The sequence below is a fragment of the Chenopodium quinoa genome, unplaced genomic scaffold (assembly GCF_001683475.1).
Source record: "Chenopodium quinoa cultivar QQ74 unplaced genomic scaffold, ASM168347v1, whole genome shotgun sequence".
Classification (NCBI taxonomy): Eukaryota; Viridiplantae; Streptophyta; class Magnoliopsida; order Caryophyllales; family Amaranthaceae; genus Chenopodium; species Chenopodium quinoa.
In genome coordinates this window covers 110,504-135,769 of record NW_018743389.1, presented here as the reverse complement: position 1 = coordinate 135,769, position 25,266 = coordinate 110,504, and the positions used below count along the sequence as shown (strand labels likewise).

General features: G+C 38.4%; 1 protein-coding gene, 1 long non-coding RNA gene and 1 other non-coding gene across 7 annotated transcripts; 1 reads left to right on the top strand and 2 right to left on the bottom strand.

Annotated features, from left to right (window-relative positions):
• Positions 1-4,273: 4,273 nt before the first annotated feature.
• LOC110738275 lies at positions 4,274-5,432 on the bottom strand. Its single transcript, XR_002514588.1, has 2 exons — positions 5,192-5,432; positions 4,274-5,110 (listed from the first exon to the last, which is right to left on the bottom strand). It is a non-coding gene; the product is annotated as an uncharacterized LOC110738275 (long non-coding RNA).
• Positions 5,433-5,687: 255 nt separating this feature from the next.
• LOC110738339 (crossover junction endonuclease MUS81-like) lies at positions 5,688-20,600 on the bottom strand. 5 transcript variants are annotated; one of them, XM_021918706.1, is made up of 16 exons: positions 20,311-20,600; positions 19,629-19,717; positions 19,432-19,510; positions 18,752-18,838; positions 18,482-18,607; positions 16,609-16,825; positions 13,900-14,107; positions 13,696-13,754; positions 13,207-13,349; positions 11,821-11,878; positions 9,646-9,804; positions 8,127-8,206; positions 7,053-7,290; positions 6,828-6,914; positions 6,336-6,578; positions 5,688-6,032 (listed from the first exon to the last, which is right to left on the bottom strand). In XM_021918706.1, exons 1-15 carry the CDS (start codon positions 20,505-20,507, stop codon positions 6,474-6,476), a joined length of 1,932 nt encoding a protein of 643 aa, XP_021774398.1. In that variant the 5' UTR covers positions 20,508-20,600; the 3' UTR covers positions 5,688-6,032; positions 6,336-6,473. The 5 variants fall into 5 exon arrangements, with proteins under 5 accessions (XP_021774398.1, XP_021774400.1, XP_021774397.1 ...); XM_021918708.1 differs by lacking the exon at positions 5,688-6,032 and having other exon boundaries at positions 6,501-6,914; positions 13,900-13,954; positions 14,051-14,107; XM_021918705.1 differs by lacking the exon at positions 5,688-6,032 and having other exon boundaries at positions 6,501-6,914.
• Positions 20,601-20,717: 117 nt separating this feature from the next.
• Positions 20,718-20,791, top strand: TRNAV-CAC. The gene has a single exon. It is a non-coding gene; the product is annotated as a tRNA-Val (tRNA).
• Positions 20,792-25,266: the final 4,475 nt, after the last annotated feature.

Below are 25,266 nucleotides of genomic sequence, written 5' to 3'. Positions count from 1 at the left end.
TGAGCCAATAGACCTTGATGATGTCAAGAAACCAGAGTCTGCCCCACCAGCAGGCGGCAAGAAGAAAAAGGCCGACCAGCTGGTCACTATCAAGAAAGAGAAAAAATAACAATCACTGACCGGGGAACAGTCAGATGAACTCCGTCCCAAGTCGGCTAGTGAGCACATTGACATCTCTCTTGAAGACACGCGTCTAGAATGAAACGTTAAGGTGGGGGCGATTGTCTTTGCGAAATTGGGGGCAGACTTGCATAACCTCTTGAAGAAACTCAAAGATATATTTGCCTTTGAAGTGGAAGAGATGTCTGGCATAAGCCCGGATCTTACTGTCCACAAACTCGTCGTGGATCCAAAGAAGAAGCCTGTTAGGCAAGAAAAGAAATTATGGTGAGGAAAGATCTCAGGCGACAGCTGCCGAGGTTAAGAAGTTGCTAGACGCTAGGTTCATTCGGCAATGTCACTTCCCATATTAGGTTGCGAATGTTGTTCTTGTAAAGAAGCCGAATGGAACCTAGCGCATGTGTGTTGATTATACTTATCTGAACAAGGCATGTTCGAAGGACAATTATCCACTTCCATATAGTATGGTCGACTCTACAGCCGGACATACCCTGGTGAGTTTTATGGATGCCTACTCAGGCTTTCATCAGATACCCCCTTTGGAAGAAAGATCAAGAGAAGACAACATTCGTCACTGATCAGGGGTTATTCTTTTATACTGTGATGCCGTTAGGTTTGAAGAATGCGCCTATTACTTTCCAACGAATGATTAATACGATCTTCATTAATCAAATCGGAAGAAACGTAGAGGCATACATTGATGATATGATAGTCAAATTCAAGCTACAAACGGATCATCTTGCTGACCTCCGAGAAACCTTCACCACACTCAGGCGGCACAAGGTCATGCTCAATCCTAATTAGTGTGTCTTAGGTATTGAGTCTGGAAAATTTCTCAGGTTTTTTATTGATCAAAGAGGGATAGAGGCAACCCCTGAGAAGATACAGGCGGTCATTGACATGAAGTCACCTCGCACTATTGGGGAAGTTCAGAAGTTAACCGGTTGCTTGGCGGCATTAGGGAGATTCCTCAGCCGGTCAGGTGACAAGTGCCTCTATTTCTTCCAACCAATTAGAAAAAGGACCATTTTTGAATGGGCAGATGATGCTGAGGCCTTCAAAAAATTAAAAGAGCATCTGCACTCCTTGTCAAGGCTTATTAGCCCTCTGCCCAAGGAGACGCTCTACATGTACCTAGCCGTCTCAGATCATGCTCTTAGTGTTGTTCTCCTTGCTGAGAGATATGAGAATCAGCTCCAGGTCTATTTCATTAGCCATGTGCTTCGAAATGCGGAACTCCGATACTCTATGGTTGAAAATTTTGGTCTCGACCTGTTCATGGCAGTCAAGAAGTTGAAACCATACTTCTTGGCACATCCGGAGGTAGTCTATACAGATCAGCCCCTCAAGCGGCCAATGACAACCTCAGAATCATCCGATCGAATGCTCAAATGGGATAATGAAATGCAGAGTCTTGAAATCACTTTTGAACCAAGGAAGGCAGTGTAAGACAGTGAAGGGTCAAGCGTTCGCCGACTTCATTGTTGAAATGACAAGACCGGTTGAACCGGAAAATCTTAATCAGGTTTGGAAAGTGTACGTAGACGGGAGCTCTACTATGAACGGTGGTGGTGTAGGTATTATATGCCAATCTCCTGAAGGGGACAAATATGAATACGCACTACGATTCAAGTTTCAAGCCTCAAATAACGAGATAGAGTATGAAGCCCTACTAGCCGATATACGCATGTGTAAGGAATCAGGGCCATAGAAATTTGACGCGTGCTCTAATTCATAGTCGGTCGTTAGCCAATACCATGGTGACTATGAAGCCACCCATCCGTCTATGGTCAAATACTTACAGGCAGTCAGAACAGAGGCTGGGTCACTTGATGAATTCCACCTAAGTTAAGTGCCTAAGTCAGAAAACAATCAGGCGGATGCTCTGTCAAAATTGGCATCATCCGCCTCCTGTGATACACCGCGGTCAGTCTTTTGGGAGGCAATGGAAAAAAGAAGTATTGTAGAAGATCCCATTGGAGTACTTGATCGAAGTTTAACCTGGATGGACGACATCCGAGCCTATTTGCTAGGTGACACTCTACCGAATACATATTCAGAATTGGTTGCAATGAAAATCGTACGACCAACTTTGAGATTCGCAATGGAGAACTCTTCAAAAATGGCTTTATGTTTCCTCTTTTGAATTATATCACCCCAGAAGGGGGGCATGAGATTCTGGAAGATTTACACTCGGACTTTTGCGCCTCACACATAGGCGATAGATCTCTAGCAGAAAGAGCCAGGCGACAAGGATATTTTTGGCCGACTCTAGAAGCAGACGCCATGGAAATGGTGAAAAAGTTTGATAAGTGCCAAAGATTTGGCAAGCTTATCCACTGTTCGGCCATTGATCTAACGGAAATTCATAACCCAATACTATTCGCCAAATGGGGCATGAATATCTTAGGATCGTATACACCTGCTCTAGGTGAACAGCGATATATTCTAGTTGTTGTTGACTACTTCACTAAGTGGGTGGAGGTCGAGGCTGTCAAAGTCATCAAGACAAAGGATGTCATCTCTTTTATCTGGAAGAACATTATCACCCGCTACGAGGTACCATGTCTATGGTCTTTGATAACGGCCCTCAATTTGAGACGTCTACCCTCAAGAATTGGCTGGGAGACCAAGGGATCTCTCACTGCTTTGCATTAGTCGGTCGACCATAACAAAACGGCTAGGTTGATGCCTTCAACAAGCTAATCTCATACGGCATTAAGAAGAAAATTGAAAGAGCCGACGACCTATGGGCTGAAGAGCTAACTCATGTTCTATGGGCCATCAGAACAACAGCAAAAGGGGCAACCGGCGAAACCCCATTCCTCATGGTGTATGGCGCTGAAGCCATTTTACCTATTGAACTTTATGAGCCGACTCTTCGAGTCATGATGTATGATGAAGAGGCTAACTGGGAAGCCATGCGGCTAGCATTAGACTCTTTCCTAGAACGTCGGGGCAATATCGCCTTGCGCCATGAGATTTACCGTCTGAGAATGACAATAGCCTACAACAAGAGAGTACACAAACGACCCTTGAAAATGGGGGACTTTGTGCTACGCAAGATAATGGCAACGGGTAAGGCCAATGAGCAAGGCAAGTTGAACCCAATTGGGAAGGTCCCTACCTGATCTATGAGGAAGTAAGAGGCGGCACCTACCGTCTAGAGACACCAAACGGTAGGCAGCTAGCCAGAACTTGGAACGTAGATAACTTGAAAAAGTACTACTATCGAGACTTGTAAATTTTTGTAAATAAAAGGCTTATGAAAGATGCTTTTTATTTTCAATTTGTTTGTTTTTGCATAACATTACTGGATACGTCTCATATGGGAACACCGCCTATGCAATATACAGGCGGCAAAATCTAAACCAACCGTCTGCTTTGACAAGAGTAAGACACTCGACGACGCCCATCTGGGTGAATTTGCTTACAGAGAGCATCTCCCATTTGGGTAGTACATTGCTCTATAAACACATATAACAGACAGCCCAACCGACTGCATTTAGGCCTTAGTCGTAGTTGTTTGCCTTAAAGAATCTAATATGGAACCTAAACGGCTCAAATAACCGCATGTCCCATGCGATAACAGGCTTACAGGCGGTATCCAGCCATTATTCCACCTTAGATCAAAATATTATCAAATTGATAATAACACTATCAGGCGCCTACTATTGCTCTGAGGTAACACAAACGGCACAAAAAACAGACTCCCCTATGGGATAGCTCGTCTGCTCAATCGAAGCAAAGCCAGCCCTAATTGGAATTAAAAGCTAAGTCCAAAACTAATCATCTAAACACCATTCTTCCACGTTGACTGAATATTGCCAATGGTCGTCTACTACTAAAAGCTTACCCGTCTGCTCGATGGACGACTGATCGCTTGGTTTGGGGAAATCACCATAGTGATTGATTGACTTAGAAATCAGTCATACTCTTTCAAGTATCAAAAATTTGTAAGTCAATCAACCCACTTTTTGAAACCAAGCACACAGCCGTCCAGGGGCAAGATTATCCGGTATAATGAGAAAACCGCATGTATAAATAAGAATATCCAATATAATGAGAAAACCGCATGTATAGAACAAAAAGGCTACGTACTTAGTAAAATTCACGCATAGAAAAATTCAAGAACCAAAAATAGAGGCAGAAATAAAACTGACCTAATGGCCGGCTGATTCATATTCATATTAAAAAACCGACCTCATGGTCGGTTAAAAGAAAGTGTTAACTGATATTACAATCGGTGAAGAGAAAATTGTTGATAAAACCCGACTCTACAGTCGGTAAAGATACATCAATACTCGGCACGCAGGCACATCAATACAAGCTTATTCTGCTTGAGGGGAGGGCTCTTTTTAATTACCATCTGGTTGTCCATTTGCATTAGTCGGATGCTTCTCATGATGCTCGAGCCCCTCATTCTCTCACCCGCATCCTCATCCCCGGACGCATCCTCCATTTCCTACTGCAATCACTATTTATTTAACGCATCGGTGGCCTCGTCAAAGCGATATTCCCAAACAGAGTAGTCGTCCTGAGGATACAAAACCTTCCGCGCCATCTTCATCCGAGTGACACAGTCGGCCTCATTGCCAGAGATAAATTGTCTCTTTTCTTCCTCGACCCTGGTCACGTACTTTTTCCTTAGCTACTCCTCCTGGTTGGACAGTTTCCTCTTCAGGCTCTCATTTTAACGACGAAGGCTGTCGGTCTCCCTGCCAGCATCTACAAGCGTCTCAAGCTCGGACTTGGCTGACTTCAGTTGGGTCTCTAGCTCAGTTACCCTCTTCTGGGCCGCCTCTAATTTTGCTTGACCTGCAGGTTGGCCTCCACCTATGAATGGAGGATGTCATGAGTCGATGCTTCATTTTTACATATGTCATACATTGCCCGGTTAAGAGAAGAGACGGCCCAAATCATTGGCAGCCTTTACCTCTTTCTGCTTGTCTGAGAAGGGCTTCTTGATCCCATTCACTCGCAGCATGGCCTGCATCCGACAAATTAAATTATTAATAAACAGTCGGCATTAGAAGAGTTGGAAAAAATTTCTAACGTAAAACCAGGTTACCTCAGTAAGTAGAGCCAATATGGCATCAAAATTGAGGGTGCCAACCCCTCTTACAGACTCCTGTTCCTCAGCAGAGACGACCTTGAGTATGTTCTTGGCAAATTGCTTTATATCCGGCCTCTGAGTAGCATATGCAATTGGTAATTTCCCTAATTAAAAAATTAAAAAATTATCAAGTACAACATACTGAGGGAATATTTTCCTTAGCTTTCTCATTGCTTTTCACAGAATATATATACAAAGACTATGCATTATCCTAGGCTACAAACTAGGAACAAACTACACAATATACGTATAACAGAGGCCATAAACTAGGAAGATAATTATGAGAAATTATCTCTTTGACTAATATATATATATATATATATATATATATATATATATATATATATATATATATATATATATATATATATATATATATATATATATATAACAAACCCAAAAGTAATTCACAATAATAAGCTATGAGAGTATAGAAAATGAAATTGCAGCTGTATTGAGCTAAGAATCTGTACAAAGTAATTCAAAATTACAAATAATCCTAAGATAAGATGAACACTAAAACATAAACCTAAAATAAGAGTAACTAATAATACAATGAAATCGATAGTAAGCACTCCAAAGATTAACACTTAGTATATGTGGCTATGATTAGAGCTACAAAGAATGCAATGAATTTGGTAGTGATTAATCTGAGTTGAGCAACTAAAAAGCAACACAATTTGCAGTTTGCTCAGCAATTAACGTTTGATCAAAAAGAACATGCAACACTGAGGTGTCCAGCAGAGAAGAGGCTTGAGCACGTGGTTTCCCCCAAAAGCAACATCGCAAGTGGAACCTACAACAAAGGACAAAATGGTAAATTAACTTTTTGAGGGTAAAAAGGGCATAACACTGTTCATAAGAGACTTGGCATGAGGTACCCATTTTTCACCATTTTGGCTTTTAAGAGTTATAGATGAAGTGAGTATTTCTTTAAGGCGAGTAAGACATACCCTAAAAATTATGAGTAATTTTAATCACAAATTAACCAAGTTAGGCTAGCTAATTCAGACATTCTAGGTCTACCCTTCCTAAACACAAATTAGTTAGTACTATAAGAGATGGAAGCATACAATAATAGAACTTCCATTCATCATACCTAAGCGAGTGTGGAGGCAGTAATATTAGAAATGGAATAAGTACTACTTGACAACCTTCTCTGGCCATTAAGCTACAACAGATATCATACATAGCTTGAACTGTCCTGGCAATTGTTTGCATCAGAAGGAGGTTCCAACTAATCTGCCCATACAAAGCGGTAGATATTTCTACTAGCAACAGCATTGACTGCACCCTCACTTTTCTTCATCAGCAACTCCTGCTGAGCAAGAGTATCCTTATCCTTGCAGAACAGAGAAAGGCGAAAGTAATCCATGAACAAGTGTTAGCCTTAATCACCAATCATAAATTAAAGAAATGCAGCTATCAGGCGTATCATAAATCAGTGTTAAGTGATAATGACAATATACTCACATGTATGCAATTGAATATGTTTATGGTTTCGAGTCTTTCGACTAGAACATATCATGCACAACATAATCGAATATGGATCATAATTAACAGAAACCAACGACAAAGGAAAACTACTCACTAAAGCAGCATACGCATGAGCAAGAGAGTAGAGAGTAGGATAACATTCCAAGACAGCCATGGCAACATCCTCAGTCACCTGAGAAACCTGAAACCATACAAGATTAATTCAAGATGGTAGGGAGGGCAGCTCAGTTGATAATATTGACAATCTACGTTGCTGAAAAAGGAAATCTGAAACTCTGAATAAAAAAAGAAAAAAGGTCCGAGTTACAGCCAAACCCACCTGCATGAGCTGTGTGGCAAAAACATCACTAACCGTCAGTTTATCAGCATCTTCACATTTTTTGATAAACTGTTTATACTTAGGACAGACACCCGCGGTTTTGCATTCTTCAGCTGATGAAATCAGTTTATAGTGATCAGTAATTGCCAGAGTTAAAAAGCCATATCGGTGAAGAGTATCAACAAGGCTTGTTGTTCTTTGCACGTCAAACCCCTCCAAGATCTCTGTAGTAAAGCAACTAAAGAACACCACAAATAGGAAACACTTGTCAGCACTTTTATACATATTTCACACATAGGAAATATTACCTCCAGAGAAAATTATACGTAGTAATAAAGTAAAACATGACAGAAAATTATAATCAAGTAAAACATGAACGAAAATTATAGACCACGTCAGCGCCGGAACAACCAGTGAGTAAAACATTCCAGAGTAACTTCTTTTATTCGATCTAAGTGCAACTTTCACACTACAAAGGTGCAATATAACTTCTAGATAGCATAGAACAGCAGCCTTTTTTATAAAATAGATATAGATAAAATAGCAACAACTCAGTGATCATAATTAATATTCTTATAGGAAGGTAACCATTGTTGATGAAGCTTCACATGTAGCTGAAGATGCTGTGACATTCCTCTCAGAAAACCAAAAAGCCAGTGAAGTCGCAATCAAGAACTATTCTGTAGAGTCCAAGAAATTTAATATTTTGCTCTATCTTCTTCTCTTCTTGTTATAATGTGGAAATGCGGAAATGAGTCATAAATTGGCAGTTCTGCTTTGAATTAGACAACCCAGATCAGTTGTCTATCCAAGCTACACTCCAATATTCATTGTTCATGCAGTTGTCAGTCTTGTCATACAGCAAAAGTGTTTCTTAATGGAAATACATGAAGATAAACTATCCAATACCCTTGCCAAATTCATCTATGGCCAGAGCCCCAAGTGCCAGTAGTAGCAATCAGCTGCTCACTTCTAGTGGGGGAGAAGGACAATTATGCTACGTAGTATATACATAGATGCACATTCTAGGATATGCAGAAATGCACATAGGAATATAGAATGATAAATTCTTACGCTGTTTTAATGCTATCAGCTCCTTCACAAGCATTAGGATCACCTTCCACCAAATACATAATCTTCTTCATTCCAGTTCTCTGAAACAACAGTTAAGTTCCAGAAACATGAGAACAAGATCTAGATCAAATAACCCAAAAACTGAAGATAATATTTACATAATTATATATTATAAAATAATTTGTTATGTTACGTGGCTTAGGGAATTATACAATACCAGTATAATCAGAGGTCTTAAAAATAAATCAATATGATGAATTCAGTCATTCAGAAACCAAAGATAGGCAAAAGTGAACCAGAAAGATATTCTAAAATAAATTATATTCTAGATCAAATAACCCAAAAACTGAAGAAAATATTTACATAATTATATATTCTAAAATAAATTGTTATGTTACGTGGCTTAGGGAATTATACAATACCAGTATAATCAGAGTTCTTAAAAAAAATCAATATGATGAATTCAGTCATTCAGAAACCAAAGATAGGCAAAAGTGAAACAGAAAGAGAAGATTCTCATGAGATTGCAAATAAAAGAGAATCACCAGAAAATCAATAGACGGGTGGAATGGTTCTGATATTGATAGTTCCTATAGGTAGAATGCAGGATACCAACCAAAGCTTCTCTCTAAAGAAATTGCTCTCTTAAACATTCCAAAAGTTCTTAAAGCTGCCTTTATTATTATTTTTACAGGAAAAAAATAATGGAAGATTTTTAAAAAGGAAGAATATTAAAAACAAGCCAAAGACACCACCTTTTTCAGTCCATTGATTATCATCAGTTAGGTAAATAATTAGAGATCTGAAACTAACATATAATAGACTACAACAGGATTCACATCATAAAGCCAATTTGGAAGACAGATTGAAGCATGGATTCAACTTCTAAATCGCTCTCAAAGATACAAGAAAAAGGATTTACATACAAAGACACATTTTCTAAAATAAATTTTGTCAAAATTATTTAAAAAATTGATACACAAGCATATATTTGGAGAAAGCTTAATTATCAACTTAACTTCACATGAATTCTAAAAACCACATCGTATCTCAATTCTCATTAATAAACTTGACACATTTAAGACTCCTGCAGGGAAAATCACTTACCATTTATTTAAACTAAATAACTGGATAACTACGTGACAAATCATTTATAATAAGGACCTCAAACTGTTCCTTTGCCCTCTTTTGTTCAACTCCTAAGATAAAAGCTAATATATAATCAGCTCAGTTGCATATTGAATCTAATCACACACTTGAATAAAATAATGTAAATGCATCATTACAAAAATCAGACATTCAAAATTCCATAACAAACCAAAATGCATCAAGCCATGAAGTACACTCTGCACATTATGACCTAAAAAGAGCACAATTGATCTGACTAAGAGGAAAGAGTTTCAATGACATTAATGAACTCAGTGATTGGAGAAATTTACTAAGAAAACATAGTTTTCATAATCACAACCCGCCACGGAATCATGAGAACCTTTAAGGGTTAGTTCTTTAGACTGAATACCTGAAGTCTCAACTTCTGATCCCTGTAGCGGTTATCTCTTATTGAACTACGTAGGTCATCAACATTTTTCCTCTCAACAATGAAATCAAGAACATATTCAGTGGAATCTTTTTTATGACGTGCAATCCAAATAGCATCTCCAACGGGCAAACGTCTGACCTGCAGGGAGTCAAATGAGCCAGCATCTTTGAGGTTTGCAAAGATCACTTGGTATAACTATGCATATTACTTACAAATTATCTCTACGGTCCACTATGGGAGGTCAGAGAATTTTTGAGACATACCCAATAAAGAAAAATGTCCAAATCCATTTCAAGTGACTTTCAGCTAATTAGTAAGAACTGACACTACTAGAAATAGGCCGATTTCCGACGGACACGTATTTCCATCGAAAAAATCAGAAATTCCGACGGATTTTTATTCCGTCGGAAATTCCCGACAGAATATTCCGTCGGAATTTAATTATATAAAAAAAAAAAAAACAACCCTCCCCCTTCATTTCATCTCTGATCTTTTCTCTCTCTCCTCTCCTCTTTCCTCTCCTCTTCCCCCTTCTCTCTCCTCTCTCCTTCTCTCTCCTCCGCCCTCTCTTTCTCTCTCTTCTCCTTCTCAGTTCTCCTCTCTTCTCCTTCTCAGTTCTCCTCTCTCCTCCGCCCTCTCTTTCTCTCTCTTCTCCTTCTCCTTCCTTCATTTCTCTTCTCCTTCTCAGTTCTCCTCTCTTCTACTCAGTTCTCCTCTCATCTCTTTCTCCTTCTCACACCAACACCGCCGCTGCGCAACCAACACCACCACCGCCGCTGCGCATTCAACACCACCACCACGAGTTTTGTTTTGATTATTTTGAAGGTTTTTTAGGCCAAATTCGACCATTAAAAGCCTAGATCTAGACTTTTCATGGACGAATTTGGCCTTATGAAATCGTTTTCGTGGTGAAATTCAAAGCCCATTTCAATTCAAGGTATGTTTTATGTTTTAATTTTTCGCTTTTCTGAGTTTTAATTCAAGGTGGGTCTGGTGGATGGGTCTGGTGGATGGGTTCTGGTTAAGCAGGTGGTGTGGGCTGGTGGTGGGGGTGGTGGGAGGCGTTTTTTTTTGTTTTTTTTAAACAGTTTCTGACAGAATTTCCGACGGACTTTCCGGTGCCGGAATTCCTCTTCCGACAAAACAATTCCATCGGCAAAGGTTGTTTTTCCTACAAAAGGGCTTCCGACAACCGGTTCCGACGGAAATTCCGTCGGAAACGGGTTTTGCGACGGATTTCAGGGTGATTCCGACGGAAAAATGACCTGTTTTCTAATAGTGTACCAAGTTGACCTTGTACTTTTTATTATACCCAAGAGCGATATATTAACGAACGAGGAAAAAAAAGATGCACCAAGAGTTGAAATTTACGTCCACCACATTCTCCAAAATTATCTAGCTAATAAGAAAATTTATAGGACCGCATTCAAAGATAGTGACACCCCACTTATGATATTAAGGCTTTGATTGATTGATTGATTCGAGCATACTGACACAAGTTCAGACTACCACCTAATCACCACCAATAGCATCATTTCTACACTTCCTTATTTACTTTTGACTGCACCACAATTCTTATTCAATAAGACCCTATCAAGCTCAATGATCAAGACGAGCAAAAAACTAGGGAAATGCGATCAACTATTCCCATTTTTTAAAGTAATGCTTTTATAGAGAGATGCAATTAGTACTGTTAAACTATCTTTGATAACTATTCATCACCAAAAGAGGACTAACTAGGTTAGAATTGATTGTGGTGAACTAAAAAAACTCAAACAATAAGAATGATACTTACTCTGTTTTTTTTATAGTTGCAACACTTCTCTTCTCACGCTTGCCAATGCATAATTTCAATCGTTAATATCTTTAATTACCATTATGTAAACATTATAAACATTTGATATTAAAATAGTATAAATCGAGACGAATCTAACAAGATCCCACATGACTATATTTTCGCATAGCTATAAATCATCAAAGCTAGTGAAAGTGGAACACATGAATAGGTGTAAAAGTCAAATTGTGCAACTATAAAAGACGGAGAAAGTATAATTTTGTAAGAGGGTGTAATCTCAGAACACCTGAAGTGAGAAACGGAACATGATGTATGACAGTTGGACAAAAATACAGGTATATTAAGAAGCAAACATTTACCTCTATTTGAATTTTATATTCCTCACAAATCTTTTCTTTAAGATTTCTTGACTTTGTTCTGAAACCATAAAAGACAAATCAGACTAACAAGCAGCAAGTGCATAAATCATACAATTAAGAAACTAGGAAGAAATCAGCAATGAGGGTACAGTATATATGCATGTCTGCTACTAACTGATTCACCCACAGAAAAAACATTATGAGCAAAAAAAATTTACTTGGAAATTAAGTGTGTTCTCTTCATCTGAGTTTCACTTATCTTATAGACTTATACTTCATTTTTTTTTTTTTACTTGGAACACTTCTCATTTCACGCTTGCCAATGTATTATTTCATTCATGAATGAGGCGAATTTAACTAACTCCCACATGACTATTTCTTAAACTATATATCATTCAAAAAAGTTAAAGAAGAGTATATGAACAGTGATAAGTCAAAGGGTTGCGAGTAAAAAGAAATGGAGGAGGTTTATCTCATCTAATTAGCCTTAAACTTATCTTATCTAAACTTATTAACCCTCATTTTATTTAAACTTATTAGTCCATATAATATCTTATCTTATACTGTATTATCTAGTTCAACCTTATTAGACCTTATAATGAGGTTTTGTTATACCTTATTCAATCAATCAAAGCCTTAATCCCATAAGTGGGGTCGGCTACATGAACCAAATTTGATTATTCCGTGTAACCATCGACAAATATCCTCCTCCTCCATCCCTTACGATCCGATGCCTCATCCTCGTACAAATCCAAAAACTTCATATCCTTCCTAACTCTTTCCAACCAAGTTATTTTCGGTCTCCCTCTCTCTCGTTTGATCCCTCCATGGTCCCACCCTTCCACCCTTCATACGGTGCACCCTCAGGTCTCCGTCTTACATGCCCAAATCATCGCAGACAATTTTCCCTTAGTTTGTCTGCAATGCTTGCCACACCTACCTTCTTGCGAAATAACCTCGTTTCTGATTCTATCTCTTAGAGTGTTCCCGCACATCCACCTTAACATTCGCATTTCCGTAACCTCCATCTTTTTAATGTGCTCCTTCTTAGAAGCCCAAATCCAATGACTTGAGGTTTTGTTATACCTTATTGAAACTTATTAACCCTAATTTTATAAAATCTGAACTTTTCAGTTCTTGTCTAATTTTATCTTATCTAGATATATTAGCCCTTATATTATCTTATCTTATCTAAACTTAAAAGATGAGGAGAATGGAGCCTTAATAGTAATGACTAATGACCAATAATTTAATCATGAAGATACAACATACAATCAAAAGGAAGAAAGAAGCCAAAACCACCACGACGTAAAATTGGAACAAAACTGAGATTGTACAGGAATACATAGTCACAGCCCGAAGTATACAAAAGAGATAGTGACCCACCTGGCAAAGTGTTCTCGGTCATCCAAAATCAAGACAATTTCGTATGTATCTTCGAACTTCTGCAAATCTTCAAGTGGTGGCAGTCTAAGATCAACTGGACTGGCTTGGTAAGAAGATTGACTAGCCTTTTTTCCATGATAATCCTATAACATTGTCAAATAGAAAAGGTGACGAAAACCAAATTCACAAAATTAGTAGTATCCGAAGTAGCAATAGAATTTCCATACAGCCAATAGAAACCAAATGCAGCAAAAAGATAATATGCCTCCTACAATTTTAATAACTCCAGAAGTTTAGCCCATCCACTTCAAAAAGGCATAAACACAGTGTCCAAATAAAATCCAAAAATCAGAAGGAAAAACTCAGCATGAAAAATTAAGATAGTTGCTTGCTTTTAATTTCTAATAGTTTTTTAGAGATAAACATGCATGTGGAATTGACAGCTTTCAGCAATCCTCTATAAAAAAGGTAAATTGATTGATTACTGACCAAGGTTGATGAGGAAGTAAGACCGTTTTGATTAATTACACCAGTCACATTATGTTCACCTGCAACAAGAAAGAATATGGAGGAAAAACAAAACAAAAATAACAGTAAAAATTTGATTGCTGAATTATTAGGGATGCAAATAAGATCAATGATATAAAAACTCCAAAATCCAAGATTTATAATATGGCTTTCAAGGCACTTTACCCTCAACATATCTACAGCTAGTAGATGCATCATCAGAATTTTTTCTTCCAGTTGGCTGAGGATCAGAGGGAAGACCATAAACTTCATTTTCTCGCAGATGGCAAAGAACTGTGGGCCAGAGTGTAGATAATTCTTGAGTTGGTGGACTTACAGAAACTTCAGCTAAAGTATGTAAAACTTGTTCACTTGTGTAACCCAGGGCTGTGAACTACAAACGCAAAATTACAGGACAGCGATACATTATTTCTTTTGCTGAAAACAAAAGGCAGCCACCCCCTTTTTTTTTGTTAGGTGGAGGGAAGGATTGTCAAGTATCATGCTTTACATTTGCATCCAAAAGTTCAATCATGAATTATCATATAACATAGCACATTAAACACAAAATCCAGATTCAATCTAGATTCACAGAAAACAAAGCTATTACTGGTGATCTTCAACTTAGAGTCCATACGCAAAAATATAGCCAAGTCTCTATTACAAAATTATGGTAGTGACAAAATAGAAGAGTTTGCCTTATAATTACATCAAATAGAAAATGAAGAAACACAGAACAAATAAAATATTGACCCCCTTGAGAAAATCAAAAACCATCAATCCCCAATGTTGATGAGCTAATAACAAAGTTATCATGCTCACTGATGAGCCTGAAAGTCGTTTTCACAGTCCAGCTTAAATAAATTTTTCTAACTATGCTTTCATAAGTTTGGATTCATTGTACTCATAAACAAGTGTACGTGAACATTCATTGAGCTACTTTATTAAGAACTTGTTCTTTTCAACTTAGTTCATAAACAGATAAACTTATTATTTATACTTACAAGAATCAAACAAGATCAAATCAGACCAAAAAATATTCAAACTAGAACTTCTACTATTTGTTTACTTATACAAACTGGGACAAGTCTAATAGGATCCCACTAGATGATTTTTTTTCTTGTACTTGATGTAAAGATACAGTTGATGTTAATTCAAACCATGAGATAAGATCAAATCAGACCAGATTCAAACCAGACCTTAATAAAATCAGAACATAACACCTTGTCTCTGTTGAAGAGGACAAATCTCAAGGCAAGTAGTAAAAAACCACCCATCCAAGTCAGTGCCAAAAAGAAGGGGAGAGACAATAGACTAATTGAAGTGACAAACAAACCCACACATGTGAGTTACAAAAAATTAGGAGAGAGACAATAATAAATAGGGTAAGTATAGGATAGTGTTGCCATTAATAACATATTAACATAACAAAAACTGAAAATGATAGAAACAATGTCAAACATCCCAAAAAACATATGGTAAAACTAAAACAGAATGGAGAAAATACAAATCTATCATCACAATAATTGGAATATTTACACACAATTGATAAACAAAGTCTTCTAAGCAGGTTGAGCTAAAACTTGTTGTAAGACATGATCTACTTTAAGCAAATGAGACATTTCTTGGAGAAGATTCTCAACTTTGATCAAAAAAACCTAGCATAATATTGCTATAAGTTAAAAGGACCAAGTGCTTGATAAAGCTGCAAACTAAACTTCTCACAACCAATGAGTTACTTGGAGCATTACAGATTTACAGATTCCCCGACTCAAAAAAAAGTCATCACTGCAAGCCTATAGCTCAATCCTCCAAAAGCAATGTAGATTATGGATGTGGCATGTATGAATCAAATCTTGGTGTTAAGGAATATGATACAAATAAATTTAGATTAAGGTTATAGTACAATGATAGAGTAATTTCAGTTAATGAGCTCTTGGTAAGATTAATAATAACTAGGGTGTCACAATGCACTGTGACATTTACATGTCCCCAAACAAATTGGAGAATCAATGAATAGGAAAAGGGTTAAATACAAGAAGTTAGAAAAGTTGTTTGCGTTCGCAAACCTATACTTTTTCATGTTATTATGATTTTCTAAGGCCTTTTTCTTTCACCTTTAAAAAAATCATGAAAAATAATTAAATCATAAATTAAGTTCTAATAAGAACCAATAATGAGTATAAGGGGTACCAAATTCATTTTACAACTAAACTTAAGCTCAATCAAAAACAAGCAAATAAATTTCATCAGATTTTTCAAGTGTACTCCAAGACAATCAAAATAAAGTTGATCAATCTAGTACTCAATGTGTCCTGCAAAAATTTCATCATAGGAAAATAGCAAGATAGTGGGAATTGTATTGCTAGTGGAATAAAAAGGTACATAGATTGAAGATAGTGGGTAATCTTATGTAGAGGAAAGAGAGAGTAAGTAAATGTAATTGGAAAGAATGTGTAAATTTAAATTAAGGTGCATAATATGCAGCATGCAGGGAGTAGGTGCCTCCAAATGAATTTTAACTAATGAGCACAACCTAATATTCCGCATGTTTGCAGCTTAACAGGTATCCTACGTATAATGAACCTCAATTATGTTGACTGCAATTTCGCCTCAAGGGAATACTTTTCACACTTTCACTGATGAAACATGCAAAAAGATGCCATCATATAAGTTATTACTGCCAACACTATCACCATGATTACAACTAATTTCATAATATTGACAAAAACAGATATCTACCAGAGAAAGTAATGAAAGGTAAAGTATACCCACAAGGCCAAAACAATCCATTACATGGTGGCAGTGCACCAAAGATATTGCAATTATAAAAGTGGCATAATTTTAATATCTTTGAGTGAGAAGTAAAATCCAAATGAGATTAATAAAACGTACCCTATCAAGAAACTCCAAAGGAATATCATCTTTCATGCCCTTATTCAGATCAGGAGATGAGGGTGAACTAGCAGCTTCAAGCTCCATAATCTCTGCATCTTCATCATCTGAAATTAAAGCTTCTTTCGTGTTGATAACATTTGCAGCAGAATCAAGCATACCGGATCGAGACAAACATTCTATTGCTACTTTACGACCCTCATCAGATAGCATATATCTGTACAATAAAGATCAAAAAAAGAAAAATTAAAAAAACAGCTGTAAGCATATACAGGCATACAGCCACCAGCTCCTAGCATACAAAACATACTAGACATTCACATATTTAGTTCCAACCATTGAAGATCTCTATTCAACATGAATGGTATGAAATAAGGTAAAAAAAAATATAGAATAACAATGGTGAGAATATTTTATATGGCGGACTCTTCCACCACGATTGGTTATGAAATAGTTATCAATTATACAAAGATTCCAAACACATGCACAGAGAACCCTCCATGACTCCAGCCATTTAAGAACTTATGGCGTCTCGCCCTTGAGTCACCCCCATACACACCTATGTTTACAGTCCTTTACACCTTATGCAATCACACAAGCACTTCAATAACCCACAAACTATAACCTGTAACTATATTTATTGATTAGCATTAACCTATTTCTGCAAAGAACAGGGATTTTGCAACATTACTAAGAAGTAAGACACACATACAAACAAATTTGTTTCTCAATACATGCATCAGTTCATTTTGCACACAAACTAACTGAGTGGAAAAAGAGGTAAAATTTGACAGCATTGCTTATGTAATTAAAAAAGAGAGTGTACAACAAAGTTACAAATGTGAAATGGTCTCCACTTATATAGTGGGAAGTAAAGTAATTTCACCTGATAAATTTCATCATAGAAATACGATGCATGTATTGTAAAACATCCCAAAACGGAATACTCATATCTTTCATGAATTGGTTAATGATAAATTATTTCCTTATTATACACAAACTAATGTTTCAAACTTTCTAGTAATATCTATAAATAATATATAACATTCCTAATAAAAATAGGCAGCTAATAAAACCAAGAACCCAAGCATATCAAAGCCGCAACAATATGCTTTCCTAACAATTTAACATTGCCTTATGCATCAAAACATGGCCAAATTACTTCATGCTTCTCTCTCAGCTTTACTTAGTTCCTTCTTTGCTCTTTTTGCACTACATTCGCCCATAACCTTCAGGGCCCAAGTGCCAAACTAATACATCACACTAATTGGGATTTCAGGTTTCAACTTTGACACAAATACAAATCAAGTATCAATTGCATATAAATGCTAGTTAACATACTAATCATTTTTGAGATGCCTATATCAAGAAAGAAAGTCATGTGCCAAAGCAGAAGGGGTCATCAACATTCGAGGTTAGACAGCTGCAAATGTGTCTGCCAAACAAAATGGTGCTTAAGCCAACTATTTGATATGGCAACAAAACACACACACACACACACACAACTTTTTTATAAAAAATGATATCTTCTATAGCATTGACATTCATAACCAGCAGAAGCATCAAGACAAATCCAACAATACAAGTCATATTACAGTCTAATAGAATACAGTACACATGATAGTAACCACAAAATGCACAAGACTCAGCTATATAGAGTCAATCCATTTCCACAGAGACAACTAAAAATGATGAATTATTTTCAAGAGAAAAACATCATATAAAACCAGCAGCTAGTTCTGTTCCATGACTAGAGCAATTAAAACGAATTGACTAAGGCCCTCAGAGAAGCTTTGCAAAATCATATATACATAAAATAAGCATAGTATATAAATATAAATAATTGCAAGGAATAAAAGAATAGAAGTCATACTTTGCAGGATTACTATTTTTATATACAAGATCTTTGCCAATCAATGTCGTCATTGCACTCCATCCACTATACCAATCCCTAGGGGAACTTCCAAATTGCTTCTGCTTACCTCTGCCCGCTTCTGGCCTAAGTACATACCAAATGAACCATAAGGTTTGATGCCTTTCCTTAAAAGCCATCCAAGAGTAAATTCAACATAAACCAGACATAAGGAGTATCAATAGTTTACAAAACAAGAAAAATAGAAACAGGGTAATCAGATCATCATACGCTATTGGCACTCGTGAGAGACCACTAGCTTCAGCTGCATCAATCAGCTCTTGCTTATGCATAAATTCTTTTCCATTAGTAGTTGCCCTAATGAGGAAAAACACAGGAAGTGAGTCTACTTTGCAAGAATATACTAAAAGCTCAATAAATTCCACTTATCTCTTTAGTGTAGAATGAAAACCAAACAAATTTTAAGGCACCATTTTTATAGAGGAAAAATATTTTCTAGGAAAATAATGTTTTCATATTCCGTTGTTTTGTATTGTTAAGAGGTGGAACACAATTTTTCTAACAGTGGAGAATAACTTTTCCATGGTGGCAAACATTTTCCTTTTGTAAAGAAGGAATGTTGCATTCTGTTCCGTTACAATTTTTTTTTTTTGCTCCTCACATCTATCCTCTCCTTTCCACTTCCATTTCCGTTTTCTCTAACTTTATTTTAACAAAAATAACAAAGCAAAACCTTTTTACAATTGTGTTTATTCTTGCTGATTATTATCCATGAAAAATGAATGTTGACTAAAATGTTTTCCATTAGAACAAACGAAGCCTTAGAAGAAAATGAATCCTTTCCAACACCAATGTGAATATTATTGTATGGCTTGCAAAATCTATGAAATCAAATAACTAACAAAGTTAGTTTTCAAGAGCATTCTAATATATCAAAAGTATGACCATACCTATGTAAGGAAATCAATAATGCATAAGCAACAGAATTTTTCTGCGGTAAATACCTTCTGGAGCCTTTAGCCTTCTTACCTGGATCAATCAGTAATATTAATAAGCAATTTCCTCTCTATATATAGTAAGAAACTTATCAACATAACTCACACCATTATTCAACTAAAAAACAAAAGGCTAAAAAAGAACACAGTACCTCCTTTTGCCAAATTATCATCTTGAGAAGCACTAGAATTACTGTTGAAAAATTCTCGCATCTCATTCGCAAGCCATTTCCCAATACCCCTAGCCAATTTTTTCAAAAAAAAAAAAAGACCACACAAGTATTAAGAGGGGAAAAGCAAACAAAGTATTGTCAAAAATTAAACTTCACCCATCTCCCAACAGCCCTTAATTTTTCCCTGACTAAAACATTCATGAAATTTAACTTCACCACCTCCCAAATTTCCTTTGGCTAAAAACCATTCATGAAATGAAACTAAACCCGCCTCAAAATCTCACCTAACTTAAACCATTTATGAAATGAAACTTAACCCGCCTCAAAATTTCATCCTAACCAAGAACATTCATGAACTAAAAACTCAACCCAACTCGAAATGTTCACCCTAACTAAAACCATACATGAAATTAACCATCACCCACCTCCAAATTTTACCCTAACTAAAACCATTCATGAAATTATACATTTAAACAAAACCAAGTTCCAAAAATTCACTTAAACTAACACGATTCATGAAATTATCCTAACCCGCCTCCAAATTTCACCCAAACTAAGAACCATTCCTAAAATTAAACTTCAATTATCAAAATTCCAGTAAAGAAACAATAATTATAACAAAATTAGACAGAAAATTTGAGATTAAAAAAAATAAACTCACTTAATTGCTTGAAATTCCTTGAGAGTAGTAATGGGGGTTTTATGATCACAAACATTAGTGAGAGCTTTTTTAACAGTTTTCTCAATATTTTGGGTGTGAGCTTGGGGATTTTTCTCCATCCTTTCTGTCCGGCATTTTCGCATGTACGCAACCAGCTCGTCGTTCTCTTCACACACTGGTCTCTTCTCAATCGCCATTTTTGTCGAGGAGAGAGAAAGTTTTGTGAAATTTGATCAGAAATTTGGTGGAGTTTTTGTAAATTGCTAGGGTTTTCTGGAAATTAATTTGGGGTTTTTATATTCAAGTTTGTTGTAGAGCGAAAAAACCCCGCTATTTTTCTGTCTAAATTTCAAAATGAAAATATTAATTGTTATTATAGTAATATCAATGTCTAAATTAACAACAAAGTCTGGGTGGTGTAGTCGGTTATCACGCTAGTCTCACACACTAGAGGTCCCCGGTTCGAACCCGGGCTCAGACATTATTAAATTTTTAAATATTATTTTAATGTGTTCTTGCTTTGAGCTTTTGACAATCTTAAATGTTTTTTTTTTAATACATAATAATAAAATATTAACAAAGTGATTTCCTAAAAATTGCTTAAACAAACAAAAATTCCATAAAATTACTCTATTTTTTATAAAGATTCCCTGTACACCATCTACGTCAGCAAAATCAATCGAAATTAGGCCCTGTTAGGTAAAATTAGCGGTAGCGAGTAACTTTTAGCGGTCGAGTAGCGGGTAATTGTTAGGGTAGCGAGTAGCTGTCTTAATAGTGGGTAGAGGTTAGTTGTCAAAGTAACGATCGATAGTATGAGTGTTTGGCAAAAGTAGCGGTTGCAATACTAAAATATATTAATAATCATATAAATTGTTAAAAAAAAAAAAAGTAGGCAAAAAGTAACAAACGCTACCTACTACTCTTAAACCCTACTATTTTTAACGTTTGAGATAGCTATCTAAACGTTACCTCTACCGCTAACCACTACTCATACCGCTACCTTGCCAAACACTGTTATTTTTTTCTAATAGTGATTTGACTGATCAAAACGCTAATCGCTACCACCAAACAGGATCTTAGCGGTTTATAATTTTAACATGAATTGAATTGTATCATATTCTAAACTGGAATAAGTATAAGTTTATATTATTATAAGAGCACATATTTTCGATTTTATTTATAAATTTATCGTTGGCGATTAGGGCTGGGCGTAGGGGGGGTTTCCGGCAGCTTTTCCGGCGGCTTTTAGTCCTTTAATATCAGGCGGCGGTGCTCGGTGTCGGCGCCTTCAGGTCAGGCTTTTTTCCGGCGGTTTCCTCGGTTCTTTTGGGGCGAAATTCAGGCTGTTTCGGGCTTCATTGTTTGGGCAATTTCAGGACAATTCGAGGGCAGTTTATGGGCGAAATTCAAGCTCGTTCCACGTTCATTTTCAGGCTGGTTCTGCGATCATTAACCAGGCGTTTGTAGGTCCGGCGAGGGCTTCTCTTTTCCGGCGATTACAGCCGTTTTTCAGGCAGTATTTAAGTGGTTCGCGGCATCTGTTTTCAGGACTTTTTTATGGTCTGATTTTGGGTTGATCAGGTGCGGTTTTTAGGCGGTTTCATAGGGTTGTTTTGCTGCAGTACCTCTAGCGGTTTCCGGGCAGTTTCTGTTGGCTTTTTTCAGGTGGTTTCGGAGTAGTTTCCGGGCTGTTTCAGTTGCGTTCTTGTGTGTTCTTCTTGGCTGCAGTTGCTAGGCGGTTTCTAGTGCTTCTTGGGTGCAGTTTTTGGTTAGTTTTTGGTGCAGTTTGCGTTGTGTTGTATTGCGGTTCTCTTGTGGCAAGTTGTGGTGGATGTTATGCCTCCTAGTGTTCTCTTTCATTGCCCGTTCGTGGGTCTTAATGGGTGTCAAGATGGCAGGGGTAATGGGCTCACTAAAACTTCTTTGATCACTCATCTCCGTGACCGTCATTGTTGTGCGGATGCGCGGGATATGACCCGATGCTCTCTTGCTTCTAATCTGGCTATTTTCTTAGAGGCGGAGTCAACTTTTCGGCGTATGGGCATTTGGCTTTGTGGGGAGTATTTCAAGACTCATACTTTTCGTACGAAGTGTCGACATGGTCGTGGTTCGGATGATATTGTGGACCCACCTGATTTGGGGGATGGTGTTGTTCGGTTTGTTCTTTATGGTTTTCCTAAACCTTAGGGTCTTTCTTCGGAGGTATCTGATCTTGTTTCTAGTGCGCATCGTCAGCCTCTTTTGGCGTTCGATGTTGCTCTCCTGGATAGTTTGCTATCTAAGCGGTTCCGTTCGGTGAAATCTATTCCTCCAAAGTGTCGCTTGGGTTTTTCTCGGGTTCTCAAAGGAGCGCTTGATAAGGTGATTTGCAAGCCTGATGACGTCTCTTGTTGGGTTCAACTACTTGTGTTGCCTCTTTGTGTTCTTAAAACTTTTACCCTGAGGAGTAGTCGTGAGTGTTCTTCGGGTGTCCGGCGGCGGCGGCAGGAAGAGAGTATCACCGCTGCTATTCGTTCTTGGTGTGAGCCTGGTGGTTCTGTGCATCTTATGCGAGATACGTTGGCAGATGTGTCTCCTCCTTTGTTGGAAGCTGATGATGAGCATGATTTGTCTGAGCGAAATATTAAGCAATGTAAGAGAAAGATTTGTGACGGACATTACACTGCTGCGATTCGGGTTCTTTCGTCTTCTGGTCTTGCCCCTTACAATGATGCTACTCTTGCTGATTTACAAGCTAAGCACCCTTCCTTTCCGGCTCCTATCTTACCGGATATCCCCGTTGATCAGCCCCTTATTGCTACATCTGCTGTTGTTTTGGATCAAATTAGGGGTTTTCCGCGTGGTACGTCATGCGGTAGAGACGGCTTGCGTGCTCAGCACCTTCTGGATTGCTTGAGTGGTGCTGCGGTTGCTATTTCAAATGAGTTGGTGGGCTCTATTACGCAGGTGGTTAATCTCTTTCTCGCAGGAAATTGTCCTGCTGAGTTGGGGGAGTATATTGCTAGTGCTCCTCTCACGCCACTTGTTAAGCCTGGTAGTGGTATTCGTCCTATTGCTGTGGGTACTGTTTGGCGGCGTCTGGTTTCATAGGTTGGGGCTGCTTTAGTTGGTCCGCGTATGGGGAACTATTTAGGAGGTCTTCAGTTTGGTGTTGGGGTGCCGGTGGGTGGCGAGGCTATTCTTCATGCTGTTAATCGTTTGGTTGAGGCTCGAGGTGGTGATGTTGGCCTCTCTATGTTGCTGGTGGATTTCCGGAATGCCTTTAATTTGGTTGATCGTACAGCTTTACTGCGTGAGGTTCGTCTCCGTTGTCCAGCTCTTTCGCGTTGGGTTGAATTCTGTTACTCTACTCCAGCCAGGCTCTATTATGGGGAGCATACCTTAAGGTCATGTCAGGGTGTGCAGCAGGGTGATCCACTTGGCCCTTTGCTTTTTGCTTTGGTGCTCCATCCGTTGGTTTGTCAAATTAGGGATTCTTTTGACTTATGTTTGCAGGCTTGGTATTTGGATGATGACACTATTATTGGTGACACCTTGGTGGTAGGGAAGGTTATGGAGTTGATTTTGGTGGAGGGACCTCGTCTTGATCTCCATGTTAACGTTGAGAAAACGGAATTTTTCTGGCCCACGGAGGACCCTCGTAGCCGTCTGGCCGGTGTCTTTCCTCCAGATATTGCTCGTCCTCCTCATGGTGTTAAGTTGCTTGGGGGTCCTGTCAGTGCGGATGCCTCTTTCTGTGGTGAGCTTGTTTCGCAGAGGGTGTCGAAGACCATTGTGCTCATGGATGCTGTTGCTAAGCTTGAGGATCCCCAATGTGAGTTATTACTTCTTCGTGCGTGTACTGGAGTTTCAAAACTCTACTTTTCTATGCGCACTTGTCCTCCTCGTCTTTTTGAAGCGACCCAGATTTCTTTTGATGTGGCCCTTCGAGGTTCTGTGGAGCGCATTGTAACTGCTTCGGGGCCAGGTTTTGGTGATTGGCAATGACGCCTTGCCACCTTACCTTTTTCTTATGGAGGACTGGGTGTCTATTCAGCGGGTGATGTTCGACACTATGCTTTCCTTGCGTCGCGTTTGCAGTCTTCTGGTCTACAGGCTTCGCTTCTTCGCAATTCTGGTATTGTTGGTCCAGGTCCGGCCTTCGACGACGCTCTTAGTCTTTTTAATAGGACTGTGGAGACTGACCTTTTGCGTTACCCTGGTGAGATCGCTGCCCCCAAACTCATGAAGAAATTGGCAGATATATATTTCACGAAGGTCACTGCATCTGCAGAATCCACTTTCTCCTTGTCTCCGCGTCAGGTTGCCTTATGGAAGTCCCAGCAGGGGGATTACTCTTCTGCCTGGTTGCGAGCGGTCCCGATATCAGGTCTGGGTCAGACTATGAATGGTAAGACTTACCGTTGTGTTCTTTGCTACCGGTTGGGTGTTCCCTTGTTCTCCGTATCGGCACCTTGTTCTGCTTGCTCAAGAGTTTTTGATGGGGATATTTATGGGGATCATGCAGTGTCTTGTGCTGGGATGGTGGGTATTAAACATCGGCATAACGTTGTTCGTGATACCCTTGTTGATATTTGTTTCCGCTCTGGGATTTCTGCAAGGAAGGAGGTCAACGTTGGGTTAACTGGAGGGAACGACGGGGCTCTTCGGCCAGCAGATGTGTTGCTTAACTCCTGGGATAGAGGCCTAGATGTATGTGTTGACTTGACGGGGTCTTCTCCATTGACTCAATCTGGGTTGTCTGACTTCGTTCCTGGTCGTGTTATGTCGGCTGCGGCTCAGCGGAAGCGAGACAAGTATGGGGCGCGTTGCAGGGCTATTGGCTATGGTTTTCTTCCTTTATCCTTTTCTTCATTGGGGGAATTAGAGAAGGATGCCGTTGCGTTGCTGAAGCGGGTTCAGGCGTTCGCTAGGACTCAGGATATTGGAGCTCGTGCGGCTGCTCACATCTTT

Coding starts and splice junctions, on each gene's coding strand:
- LOC110738339 (XM_021918705.1), bottom strand. CDS start 20,507: ATGGCGATTGAGAAGAGACCAGTGTGTGAAGAGAACGACGAGCTGGTT. Junction 11,879..13,206: donor GACCGAGAACACTTTGCCAG/GTGGGTCACTAT, acceptor TTATGGTTTCAG/AACAAAGTCAAGAAATCTTA. Junction 7,291..8,126: donor GCTGATAGCATTAAAACAGC/GTAAGAATTTAT, acceptor GGTGTTCTTTAG/TTGCTTTACTACAGAGATCT.